At 41.7% G+C, this 14,054-nt stretch overlaps 1 protein-coding gene across 1 annotated transcript; it reads left to right on the top strand.

The window, feature by feature from the left end:
• Positions 1–2,955: 2,955 nt before the first annotated feature.
• Positions 2,956–5,359, top strand: cenpt.L (centromere protein T L homeolog). Its single transcript, NM_001127760.1, is given in 1 exon segment — positions 2,956–5,359. A coding segment is annotated over 1 exon segment (2,304 nt). The 5' UTR covers positions 2,956–2,982; the 3' UTR covers positions 5,287–5,359.
• The last annotated feature ends 8,695 nt before the right edge of the window (positions 5,360–14,054 follow it).

The raw sequence follows: 14,054 nt of genomic DNA on the forward strand, positions 1-14,054 counted from the left end.
CAAGAATGTGAGGGAACTATGTTAACCACAAGGGGCTACAATGTTGCACAATATGAATGACTTGAAGATCTGGGGGTTACTGTCTACATATGGACTGGGCCCTCATCCATTCTATTTATTAATTTCTGTAAAATAGTACAGTATCTAGATAATATGGGTTTCTGCATATGGTCAGTACAAATGACTTATAATGCACAAGCCCTGGCAATCCCATCAACACTGTTACAGTATATGTACTGTAATTGATCTTATGAAAACTTTAAAGCATTTTTCAAGGACTTGTAGCTTGGTATTGGGTCTAAAAATAAGCCTTTTGCTAGTCTAAAATAGCAGACCTGCAAAAGAAGTGGAGTAGTATAGGTAAGAGACCTGTCATGCAGACTTCTGACAATCTGGAGTTTTCCGGATAACTGATCTTTCTGTAATTTGGATCTTTGTACCTAAAGACTACTAAAAAAAAGTTTTAAAGATTAAATAAACCCAAAAAGACGACTTGCCTCCAGTAAGGATCTGTAGGCAAAGGTACAAGGTACTTGTAGGCAGAGATAAAGGAAATCGTTTTTTAAAAATGGTTATTTTGATAAAATGGAGTCTGTGGGAGACAACCTACCCTTAATTTGGAGCTTTTTGAATAAATCATGGATGCCATACCTGTAGTAATAAATGAGTCAAATGTATTTTAGTTGGGTTGAATTTTTTGTATAATGTAGACTATTTTGAGAATATTTGCAATTTGGTTTTTATTTTTGGTTTTTGTTTATTTTTGTTCAGCAGCTCTCCAGTTTGGATCCTAGCAACCAGAAATAGCAAATTATGAGTAATGAGTAGCAAACACACGATAATTTTGTAGTCTTACAGAGCATCTGTTTTTTGGGTTTTTTTCATGGGGTCAATGACGTCCCACTTGAAAGCTGTAAAAAGTAGAAGGCAAACAATTCAGTCTCAAACAAACCATGAGGACCAATTGAAAATTTGCTTAGAATTAGCTTTTCTATATCATACTAAGTTAACAGAAAAGTAATCCATTCCTTTTAAAATGGTAAGCCAGAAGTGGCACGAATAGCCTTTCTCAGATTCTTGCATGACCCCTTTAAACCACAGACTGGTCAGTTTTTACAAATTATTGATCAGACCCCATAAAAATATTATGCCTGAGCTAGGTAATCGTATTACAGCGAGGTGTGCCTCATTACCATTTGCTAGAAGCACTTAAAGGGGTGAGCCAATGAGAATGGAACATCTGCTTATGTCCTTTGTACTCCAGCTGCTCCCACCATCCTGAATTATTGTAAGTCCAGCAGTCCTGTGCCATGGATTTTGCTGAAACCTGCTAAAATCCATTCAAATCTGTGTGGACATCACATCCGCATGTGTTTTAGATGAACTGTACCAGGGGTAGATCGGGATCTACCTTTAGCTGATGATCGGTAGATCTCAAGGCTCTGTCAACAAACAGCTTGTTAAGGTTATATAAGGAATAGTTATTTGTGAAATATAGCAATACAGAAGAACCCCAATTTTAAGTTTCTCAGGCGACCAGGAAAAAATGATGTAAAATCCAGGAAAAATGTAAAATCAGGGAAATGTGTTATAGTAACTTTTTCTTCAAGTACTGAAAGAATATAAGCACAGGAGTCCATTTTACTTTGAGATATATGATTTCCTGGGGTAGATATACTCTTACAGGATTTTTTGGCTTTGGAATATAAAGTATGCCATATTTTGGGTAGTGCTTTGAAAATTCGGTAATTTACTGCTGGGCGTTTTTGGTCTATAGAAGTCAGAAATCTCCATAAAAATATACATATCTGGTATTGGCACATTCGAGACACTTGAGGCTTTCCAAATCAGTTTAATTTTTGTGCATAAAATATCTTTCTGGTATAAATTCTTATATCGTGAAAAGTAGCAATTTTTATTTTTTTGGTATTTAAAACTCTCCAAGAAATGTCCCTAAAATGAGAGTGCAATGAAATGGGAGATTCTGCTGGCACTTAAAGGACCAGTAACATAAAAAAAAATGTTAAAAAAATTCATTAGTATACATCGGAAAAAACTTCGCAAAGTATTTATTAAGAAATAACTTACCGAAACTCCGCTTTCACTCCTCTTCAGAAAGCGATCGGGCGATCCATCATGTGGCCCTCGATTTCTCCTCCCTGCCTTCCTTATAGGAGATAGCCAAGGAGGAGAAATCGAATGCCGCACAATGGAATGTTGCCCTGTCACCTTTTCTGAAGAGGAGCAGAAGTGGAGTTTCGGTAAGTTATTTCTTAATAAAGGCTTTGCCACCTTTATTAAAAAATTTTACCGGCCAGTGGGGGGCGGGCACCAAAAGGGGTCAGTCTGTGATGCTAAAAGGGGGCGGAGCTACGCAACATGATGCTGAAAGGGGTGGAGCTACGCGGTGTGCCGCAAAAGGGTGGAGCAACATCGCACAGCGCTGGAAAAAAAGTAAGTTCTTTTGCAATTGCATTGCCGGTAAATTTGCATTCTTTCTTCGCCTTTAGTGCCAAACCTGCCCACCATATTTAAACACAGCATTGCTAACAGCCTGAAGGCCAAGGATTTCTCTTCTTCAATGAAGGTATTGAGCAGTTTCTAATGAAATAGGGATTATGTACTTTTAACTATTCTCTAATAATCCTAAAGCCCTTGTTTTGCTGGGACCAAGCAGGTGCCCTTCACAAAACTAACCATAGAGCTTCTCACATCTGAGAAATCTAGGAATCCCTATTTGGGCTCAATTAGGCAAAAAGCCATAACCAGGAAGTACAGCGATTTGTATGCCCCAGTAGTACTTCCTGTTTACATGGGCTACTACCGTCACGGGATTTAAAACTACATAGACCAGCATGCCTCGGTTGCACATCCGGTTTGTGGGAGTTCCTGCCGTCGCAGGATTTAGGTGTAAATTTGGCGCGGGTTTGAATGTTGGCAGTATTTTCTGTTTGTACGGGAGGTCCCAGTGAGTAGCGGAAAATGGCAGATTCGCCGCAAGACAATATGACCACCCGGTCGTTGCTGAAGCAGATTATAGCGACAGAGCCGACTCGCTCCGCTGTGAGGTATAACCTCAGAAAGAGAAGCTCGCAACATGAGAGAACTCCTTCCTCTCGCACTCCTCAGAGGCGCAATACAAATGGCACCGTCTCCTCCCCGTTACACACTGTACACAGTAAAATGAAGGAGAGAGTGAGACGTTCCCTGCGCAGAGAGTCCTCTGTGAATCCGAAAAGGCAAAGTCTTCCTCTTACCGACCTTCCTGTTACTCGGAAAGGAGCCAGGGGCCTTCAGGGCTACGTGGAGGATTTAGATGGGATCACCCCAAGGAGCCTGTTGAGGAAAATCATTCAGAATGAGCCTGAGGTCTCCCTGATTGTCTCTCAGAAATATGACCCAGTCGCTTCCACAGAACCAGAAACGACTTTGGGCCGTTCCTTGAGCAGTGTTGGCGACTTAGGAATCAGCCTCCAGCAGCTGCAGGAAGATGAGGGGACACGTGCATTTGGGAAGGCTAAAAAGAAGAAGAGGCGGATGAGTATTTCACAATTCGAAGAAGGGGTGAATCTAAGACTGACCCAACCCGAGGAACACTCTGAAGACGTGACCCAACAAAGCCAAATTGATTCCATGAGTCTGCACGAGCTACAGGAAGATGAGCGGACCAATGCATTTGGGAATGCCAAAAAGAAGAAACGCATGAGCGTCACGCGGTTTGAACAAGGAGTTGAGCAAAGGCTGACGCAGACTGAAATGAGCCATTTTACCCAGCCAAGTAAAGTTCGACCATTGCTGGCAGACCAATCCAGCATAACAACATTTCTTCAGAGTAGTAACCTGGATACCTCGGCTGAACCAGAACTTGTGCAAAAGCACGGGTTAGTGCGCAGACCAAGAAAATTTAACTTTGTCTCTTTAGAAGACTTTGAGCAAGGAGTGCATGAGAATTACAACCTCTTGAAAGGCTCCCAGGAATGCTTTGTAGAATCGGCTTCAGAAGACACGGACATTCAAAATGAAACCGCTCATATGAACACAGAGCTGTATGCCCAACCAGGAAGCGGTGAAAGAAACCCTCCAAGAACTGATGCATCACAAAAGGCAACAGAGGAGGCAAACCTTTCCAATGAACAGCAAACCAAGGAAATATATGAGAAGCCAATGGAAAATGAAATTGAGGAGTCGTACATTCAGCCTTTAACACAAAAGCAAAATCTTAAATCAGATTCCCAATTGGAAGGTGAATTTAAGGACTATCCACTAAATGCTGTTGATAGTGAAGAAGCAACAAATGAAAGCATACAAGCCATCAGTAATGCAGTTGATGGAGAGGGGCAGCTTATTTTAAGAGAGAGTCCGATACACGATTCATACAAGCATATCAGCCAAACAAACGAAGGAAAAGAAGACCAAGAATCTTCCATTCCTAATGCCCCTGAAGTAAGTGTAATGTTAATCTCCCCAGAGTTGACACCTGATGCTCACATGGAATATGAAAGCTTTGCAACACCTGTCTTCAAGTCACCAGAAATTGAGCAAAAGCCACCAGAAGCTAGCAGAAAAGAGAGCTTATCCCCAACAAATAATTCATGGGGCAGTCACCTTCGAAAGCCCACAACCCAGGTTTCTAGTCCTCTTCCTTCTGCATTGTCTTCTATAACAGAAAAGGAGGGTGATCAGCCGGAAGATAGCCAACTGAGTGAACAGTCTGAAGAATTGATGGCAAAAGGTACCGATACTGCACTAGAGGAAAGGACAATTACGGATTCAGAGGAGTCCAGGAGCGATGAACTGTCCTTTGTGGTTAACCAGAAAGTGACCTCCGTTAAGCAAATGCTTTATCCACTGACTGACACACCAGCATATGTCAAAAATGCCAACCTTAAGATCACCAAAAAACCCCAAGCTGGCAAAATAGCTCAGAGAAAGAAAAACAACGAAACAAGGAAAAAGGAGCCTGGACTTTCAAGCAGCTTTGTAAAGCAGTTAGTGAAACACAGCACTCGGATGAAAGTAGCAAAAGATTCGTACAAAGAGGTAGAAAAGTGTTTGAACGTATATTTTGAGCAGCTGTGTGGCGATTTAACAGCATATGCAACGCATGCTAATAGAAAGACTGTCACTTGCGCTGACATTGAGCTCCTGATGAGGAGGCAGGGACATGTGACTGATGCAGTGCCTCTTAACCTATTAATTGAGCGACATTTACCCATGGAGTACAGGAGATGCTTAATTCCTTGTGCTTCCAGTGGAAACAAGGTCTACCCTAAGACTAAGTTATAAAACTGCAATTGTAATTATATTTTCTATATACTATGGCTATTATTGGTGTAAAGTAAACATTTATAGCACTTTGCTTTATTGAGTTGTTACTGGCGAAACTTCTGGTAATAGCTCAGAGTAAAACAGGCTGCAAAATCTATATTTGCCATATGCAAGCAGGATAATTTGGTCAAAATATTCCGTGTTTTCAGTAATTTACCAACAAATGTCAGAGATGATTCATTTAGCTTTGGAATGCAATCTCCTGTTTGTCAGGGATTGTCTAATCAAATCTGCTAACTGTTCTGCTATATAATTGGTTGTTGATGTTGTTTATGGGACCTGTACATAGTCAAAGCCTTATTACAATCGTTACTATTGCTACTAATAGTGTTTCTCTTCTGTATAGATCTTTCTTCTTAGATCCTCTCCCATTCATGTACCAGTTTGTCATTTAAACTGATGGCCTGGGCCACTAACCACACACAGCTCTTTAAAGGGGTGGTTCATGTTGTAGGATGGCTGATTCTAAGCACCTTTCTGATTATCTTCATTATTTATTTATTTGGAGTTTTTTTTAATTATTAGCCTTTCTCTTCTGACTTCCAGCTTTCTAATACTGACCCCATCTTAAAAAAACACATGCTCTGTAAAGCTACAAATATATTGTTATTGCTGCTTTTTATTACTCATCTTTCTGTTCAGGTCTCTCCTATTCATATTCCAGTCTCTTATTCAAATCAATGCATGGTTGCTAGGGTCATTTGGCCCTAGCAACCGGATAACTGAAGTTGCAAACGGTAGAGCTGCTGAATAAAAAGCTAAATAACTTAAAACAACAGTTGCAAATTGTCTCAGAATATAAATCACTACATCATACTAAAAGTTATCTCAAAGGTGAGCAACCCCATACAAAAACTCAAGAATGCGGCACCTCCCCAAAAAATAAGAAAAACAAATGCCCAACTGCATATTTGATGTAGACTAAAATGCTATCTGTATCAAGCTGATGGACTTCTCCCTACTTACATTATGATTTGCACATGGGCGGTATCCTCTATATTAGTAACATGTTACAATGTTTTATGTGACGTCTTTATGTTGCTTCTCTTGCACTTTCTCAATAAAGATTTGTATTAATGCATCACTTGCACTGTGCAATAATGGTACAATTGTGCAGTGTATCATCATCATCAGCTGCCAGACACGAAGATCTGAATCTACAGACCTCCGTGTCTCCAGTCTCAAGCACATTGAGTCCTCAAAAGTTTGGATTGTTACGACGGAGTTGAAAGGAAATTCCAGGCAAATCAAGCTTTTTCCAGCCATTTAGATCCCATTTAACTTAAAGGGGTGGTTCACCTTTAAATTAACTTTTAGTTTCTTATAGAATGATCGATTCTAAGCAACTTGTCAATTGGTCTTCATTATTTATTTTTTATCATTTTTGAATTATTTGCCTCCTTCTCCTGACTCTTTCCAGCTTTCAAATGGGGGTCGCTGACCCCTTCCAAAAAACAATTGCTCTGTAAGGGTCTGGCCACACGAGCAGATTTGGGGAGATTAGTCGCCCCATTGACAAACTTCCTCTTCTTCTGGGCGACAATCTCCCTGAACTGCCTGCCCCCGCCGGCTAAAATGAAAATCGCCTGCGGCAATGCACACGCGTCGCTTTGTTTTCTGAAGTCGCCCGAAGTTTCCTCAAGGCAACTTCGGGCGACTTTGAAAAACGAAGCGCCGCATGTGTATTGCCGCAAGCGATTTTCATTTTAGTCAGAGGAGGGCAGGGGGAAGGCAGTTCGGGAGATTGTCGCCCTGAAGAAGAGATTTGTCGCTGGGGCGACTAATCTCCCCGAATCTGCTTGTGTAGCCAGACCCTAAGGCTACATACTTTTTGTTATTGTTACTTTGTATTGCACATCCTATTCAGGCACTCTCCTTTTCATTTTCCAGTCTTATTTAAATTAATGAATGGCTGCTAGGGTAATATGGACCCTAGTAACAAGAATCCTTAAACTGCAAACTGGAGAACTGCTGAATAAAAAGCTAAATAACTCGAAAACCACAAATAAAAAATGAAAACCAATAGCAAATTGTCTCAGAATATCACTCTCTATATCATACTAAAATATAACTCAAAGGTGAACAACCCTTTTAAAGAGGACCTGTCACCTTGAGACATGAGTAATATATAGCTTTTCCTCCTTAGTTAAACCCTTTAGTCAGCTGTTTTTGTCTATATCCAAAACAGATTAGAAAATATCCTATATGCAAAAAGTGTTTCATAGGCGCTGCCATCTTGAAACAGGACCCCTTTGTGTTTTGTGTGTGGGCTGTGCCAAACTGCCAAATCTCATGCATGCCTAGTTATAGAGTATACTCTGTGATAGAAAAATGTAGGGCTATGGCGAGAATGCCCACTTTAAAGAGCATTCTTTTGGTTGATCAATATATGCCTCAGCAGAAATAAGACATCAATAATTGCTTATGTTTTTGTTGTGTTGTGTAAATTTTTTCTGCAGGTATATTATGAAGTGAGACAGTAGCACTTGTAGCTAAAGTGACTACTGGTAGCTGTCCAACTATGAATATTAATAATAACTAGGATCAGCTGGAAAATTAGAGGAGAAATGTAGGTATTTATTCCCAAAGCCAAATATAGTGTAAGACCTCAAACCAGTGGAAGGCAGAATCTTCAGTTAATGAAAACGTATTTATTTTCTTATTTTCATTTGCCTGTGACTGCATGTGGGAGGTTGGTTACTCATGGAGTTGCACCTATAAGGCAGGTCAACAGAACTCACACACACACACACACACTCAGACACACACACTCAGGCATACACACACTTACAGACTCAGGGATACACACTCAAACACAGACTCAGGGACACACAGAGATACTCTAACACACACACACATACACACAGAAATGCACATCACAGGCACATGTTTCACAAAAGAATGACCATTAAATCAAGGTGAACAGTCACTAACAGAGCACTCCATAGCGTAGCCTTATCAAGTCTCTAAAATAAATAAACAAAGTACTGTTCACATTTCACAAAAGCCAGACCATTAAATCAAAGTGAACAGACACTAACAGAGAGGTCTAACATAAATAAAATAAGTACGCTTCAGTCTGTCCTGCACGCCGAATACAGACACGAGTTCCAGCTAGAGGACTCAAGGCAAACGATGTCGGAGTTTCCTGCTGCCTTGGTCAGACCAAACACTGTAGCATGTATCCTCAAATGGCAGGATCATATAAATCTAATGCTCAGTTTAAAAGAGAAAAAGGACTGTGTCTAAATTGCATAGAAAAGCCTGCAGTGAACATAAAGCTAAAGATGCCCAAACATGTAAAGGGGGCTGCATAACCCATTTGCAACGTTAAGTTTAATGTTAATATTTTTGCACTAAACAGGGCAAACATTGAAAATGAAACACCTCATATTCTGATTTCTGAGGCCTATGAGGACAGTTAAAACAAATCAGCAGTCCACTGAACTGCATTCTGTCTGTATAAATAAACCCTTCCCTTTGCCCAGCTACCGCCTGTTTCAGCTAATAGCAGCGGATATCTTTGCCCAGTTTAGCCATCAGGACATAGGGCAAAATCAAACTAATGGGCCAACAACAGGCTCATACTATTGTCCTACATGCATCAATGCAGTTTTCGTCTGTCTGGAGAGGGCACACACCGTCAAACATAAAAATAATGACCGATATATTGAAAGATAAAGAAGGACCAGCTTGCTGGAGCTTACAATCTAAAAACAGAAACTACTATATATTATGGATGCACTGAATCCAGGATTCGGCCTTTTTCAGCAGGATTCGGATTCGACCCGGCCGAACCAAATCCGAATCCTAGGGATGCACCGAATCCACTATTTTGGATTCGGCCAAACCCCTGAATCCATTGCGAAAGATTCGGCCAAATACGAATCCTAATTTGCATATGCAAATTAAGGGTGAGGAGGGAAATTGCATGATCGTTTGTCACAAAACAAGGATGTAAAAAAAATGTTGTCCCTTACCACCCCTAATTTGCATATGCTAATTAGGATTTGGTTTGGTATTTGGCCGAATCTTTCGCAAAGGATTCGGGGGTTTTGGCCGAATCCAAAATAGTGGATTCAGTGCATCCCTATTATATATAAGTAAATGATTGTTTTAAAAATAAAGAAAATCACAAAGTACACAGAATACATGCAGGTTTAATGCTGGCCATAGACGCAAAGATCTGATCGTACGAATCAAGGATTCGTACGATTTCGGACCGTGTGTGTAGAATCCCGACATTTTACGTCCGGCGGAGATCGGGCGTTTGGTCGTTCGGACAGGTTAAAAGATTTCTGTCGGCTGCCGATAATATCTCTGCATGTATTGCCGATCTGACGATATTCAGTGGGAGACTGTCACTAGCTTTGTCTATCGTACGATTGCTGTCAGGGGCAGAACATCGGCTGATCTATTCTTTAACTACTTTATTTGATCAGAATGGTAAGACTTAGATCTGAATGGTTAATGGCAGGTCAGGAGATGGGGAAGTCCGATTGTACGTTGATTCGTATGACCGGATCTTTGCGTCTGTGGCCAGCTTAACAGGCGTATCCCAAGCGATTCCCATAGTACAACAATATGAATGCATAGCACTGATATACCTTACGGCGCTCCCAGTGGTGTAACTAGATGTTACTGGGCCCCACAGCAAATAATTTTTCAGGCCCCCAAAATGTCTAGAGATTGACATATTTTACCAACATTTATTGAAATTCTATAAGAATTAGGGCCTCATGGGGCCCCTATACCTCCTGGGCCCCCCAGCAGCCGCAGGGTCTGCTTCCTCTATAGTTACGCCCCTGGGCGCTCCCTAAAATGACAACTACTTGCCTCAAACAAGCGCGGTTATCAAAGAGCAGTGAAAGTAGCAGTTCAACAACAGATGGAGGCTTGCAAGTCATGAATATTGGCTACAGCACATTTCTGGGTTTCCCAGAATAAAAGACACATGCTCCCAGTTAAGAAAAGCAGAATAGCAGAGAGCTGGAGTTTGATTCAAGCTGTGGCCATATGCATGAAGTGGAAACATGGAACAGGAATCATTTTCTAAATCTCCCCCAATCAGATCTAGATGCAAAGCCACCAGGCACACACATCTCCATTACTTACTATCAGCACAGACACATGAAGTCTGGAGAGGGAGACAGGGCCATGCAGAGGAAGGGTGGGGGAGGGGAAGGCGAATGGGGGAGGGGCAGCAGGCAATAGATGATCCCTGAGCATGGTGACAGGGGATGGGGAGATGTAAAACAAGCCCCAAACCACAAGCAATTTTGTAAATATATGAACCTTACACAAAACACACAGCCCGGATGACATTGTATCAATCCTTCTCACAACAAGCAGCTCCACGCGTGAAACTTTAAAGGAAACACCAAGCCCAACATTGAGGCATTTTGAATCCCGAACACAAACGCTGCAAGTGGATAATAAGCACAACGCACACGTCCATCACTGAGAAAATGTTAAGTGTTGCTTGGCAACAGCGTCAGCATGCGACCCATTGCCGTCATTACTTTCGGGCTCATCGGACAGGATCGTGCGATCAAAGTAGGCTGTAGCCAGAAGATTCCCGACGGGAGGCACAATAATGAACGAGTGAAGCGATGAGCACAACTTGCACAGGCGGTGGATAAACTTACTTTTCATCAAAGCGTAAAGCATCCCGTGACAGCCGGTTGTCAGGGGAGAAGGTGATGGATTGGCCAGTCCCGACAGCAACAGGAGACGCAAAGCAGCGCCCAGTAAGTACCAGCCAGCAGCATGTTCCTCCTCCTCCTCCTCCTCACACTCTTAATCCCCAGGGAACTCTCCCACAGCTGTACGCCCTGTCCTGCCTCTTTCTAGTGCCTCGTACCGCTTTGTGTGCGCACCACTCAGCCTCGTATCCCCCTGCCAACATGCCGACATCAACCCACACCAGCCCCCCTCCACCGGGGCACCACCAACAATAACAAGGGCCCCTCTGTCTTTCACATACAACATAACTCCCTCTACTTTCGGGAGTTCCCCCGCTCATTCGCTTCAACACACCAGACCTCACAACTTTCAAAACATAGCGGAGACCGTAATTCCAGCTGCGCTTTACTTATCTTTCTCCTCCGTGCGGGAGGTGAAATCTCACGAGATTTATAGTTTTTCCCTTGAGGCTTTGCGTGCCGACTTTCAGAAAGTCGGACTGGTAGAGTCTCGTGCACTCTTTGAAAACACTGCATTATTTACATTTATTCAACAAAAAGATGCTGGTATGTGAGTATTTATAACTCTTTAATTACAGTCCTACTGTCAGCAAAAAAGTGACAGGTTTCCTTTAAGATTGTGTATAACCTTAAAGAAGGGCATTTAAAATCAATGGGAGTGCCTAATGTTTGGTACCCTCCATTGCTTATAACTTAATGAGTTTGCACTCCAATTGGCAGCATGCATCTGTTGGTTATGATTAGTAATTCAGTGCACCAGTAATAGCCCCATAATAACATTAAAGACGTAGGGGTTTTGGGAGGATCTTACAATGCTGCTGTGTTGCTCTTTTCACTTTCTTCCTATGTTTGGTCTGGTAGGATGTAGAAACACATTGATGACTGTAGAACAGGTATGGGATCAGTTATCCGAAAAACACTTTATCCTGAAAGCTCCAGATTACAGGAAGGCCGTCTCCCATAGACTCCATTTTATCTCTGTAATAATTAAATCGTACTTTGTGCTTGATCCAAACTAAGATATAATTAATCCTTATCGGCGGCAAAAAAAGCCTATTGGGTATATTTAATGTTTACATGATTTTCTAGTAGACTTAAGGTTTGAAGATCCAAATTATGGAAAGATCCTTTATCCAGAAAATCCCAGGTCTGCATTCTGAATAACAGCCCGCAATTCCAAAAATTCAGTGCTCCTTTTTATACCACGCTCCTTTCATGCAGCAGCCTTCCTGTTTGCTAGATACATTCACTGATTTATATTAGTATATGTCACTTTCTGTTTGATCCAGTTTTACTCTAGGTTTGTAGTAGAAGTGTATGTAGGCTGCATTGTTGCTGTTGTTTTGGTTTTTATCCACTATTTAGATTTTTTTTATTTTATTTTGAACATTGTTTTTTTGTTCCACTGCACGATTTAACTTTATGCTTTGCTGCTCCCCCTCCCTGCACTTTAGTCTAAGTACCTGCACCCGGCCTTTATTCTACTTTAGGGACTATTCGGTATTGCATGATGACTGTAACTGGGGCTCAACTGGTGACCGTAAGATGTTTTGGGGTCTGCAGGGCGGGATTTACATAGTGGACATCTAGACCCGCTGCCGTTTATCGTCCCCTCCCCTTTATTCACGCAAATTTTCTTCATTGGGACTGGAGCAATGGGGATTTGGGCATGGGAAATTAAAAAAACTATTGTATCTCCTGTGTATCCCCAGTGTTTTTGAACTGATGTGGGTGTGGTTGGGCAGCACGCCGCCCCCTAAAATCCTGCCGCCGTAAGCCCGGGTATAGTTGGCCTTTCCACAAATCCGGGTCTGGACGCTGCAGAGTCAAAGCACAATGCGGCCCACAAAACCACAGCAAGTTAATTTTAGGGCCCCTAACATATTCAGAGGTTGTCCTGTTTTACCAATATATGTTGCAATTGCTCATTATTTGGGCCTCATGGAGCCCCCCTGCAGCCGCAGGGTCTGCTTCCTCTGTAGTTACGCCCCACACAGCCACAATATGGCACTGCTCTAATTGCGCCCAGAAGGTAAGTCTGTAGTTGCTCTCTGCGCAGTGCAATAATTGTTTCACGGTGCACTGCATCTCTGAGGAGATTTTTATGGGTTATGGAAATCACTGACACAAATTAAGGCAAAATGTTCTTCTTACACTTTACATTTTGGTTGGGATCCACAGCTTTTAGTGAGGCATTATAGGCAAAACGTTTAAAAGGAAAGCTAAAAAGAAGTAAAACTTTATGTAGTTGGGAATAACCTAAACGGCGCTTCAGTTTATATCACTGGAGAAAATCACCTTTAATTGAAAACAGTGGAACTAATGCTGGCAGTCTGTGCCAACCAATCAAATGTTTGCTCTGTACTTCTTGCAGCTATTAGAACAAAGCTTATCACTGATTGGGTGCTGTGAATAATTGCCTGAACCCTTCTGGGACACATCACAGGACAGCTACAGCAGGGGAGCAGATTCTCGGCCTGCGTTTCTCCTCCTAGTCTGGTACTAGCCTAAGGCTACGGACACACATGCAGATACTTGCCGCATTTCTGGCACAATGCTTGCCGCAGTTTTTTTTTAAAAAAAAAAGCTGACCGTGGTGTAAATCTTGCCAATGGCATGCTATGCTAACACATTTATGATGCGGCCAGCTAGAACCGCGCCGTAAATGCAGCAACTATCCATAAGTGTGTCTGTAAAGTCTAAAGGTTCTCAATTTACCCCCATTCTGTTATTAGAATTGCCTTGTTCTACTGGTGGCATGAACAGATAAGTAGGAGGCGGGTTACTAAATGTTATTTAAAGAGATGCAAATATGCAAATTTTTGTTTCAGTGATTTAGGGTTAGTTCACATGAGCAGATTGGGGGAGATTTTGTCTAATTCTAAGCAACTTTTCAATCGGTCATCATTCGTTGTTTTTTTTTTTATTTGCCTTTTTATCTAACTCTTTATCTAACTCTTTCCTGCTTTCAAATGGGGGTGACTAATTTATTTAAAATATAAATGCTATACAGGTATGGGA

The sequence above is a fragment of the Xenopus laevis genome, chromosome 7L (genome assembly GCF_017654675.1).
Source record: "Xenopus laevis strain J_2021 chromosome 7L, Xenopus_laevis_v10.1, whole genome shotgun sequence".
NCBI classification, from domain to species: Eukaryota; Metazoa; Chordata; class Amphibia; order Anura; family Pipidae; genus Xenopus; species Xenopus laevis.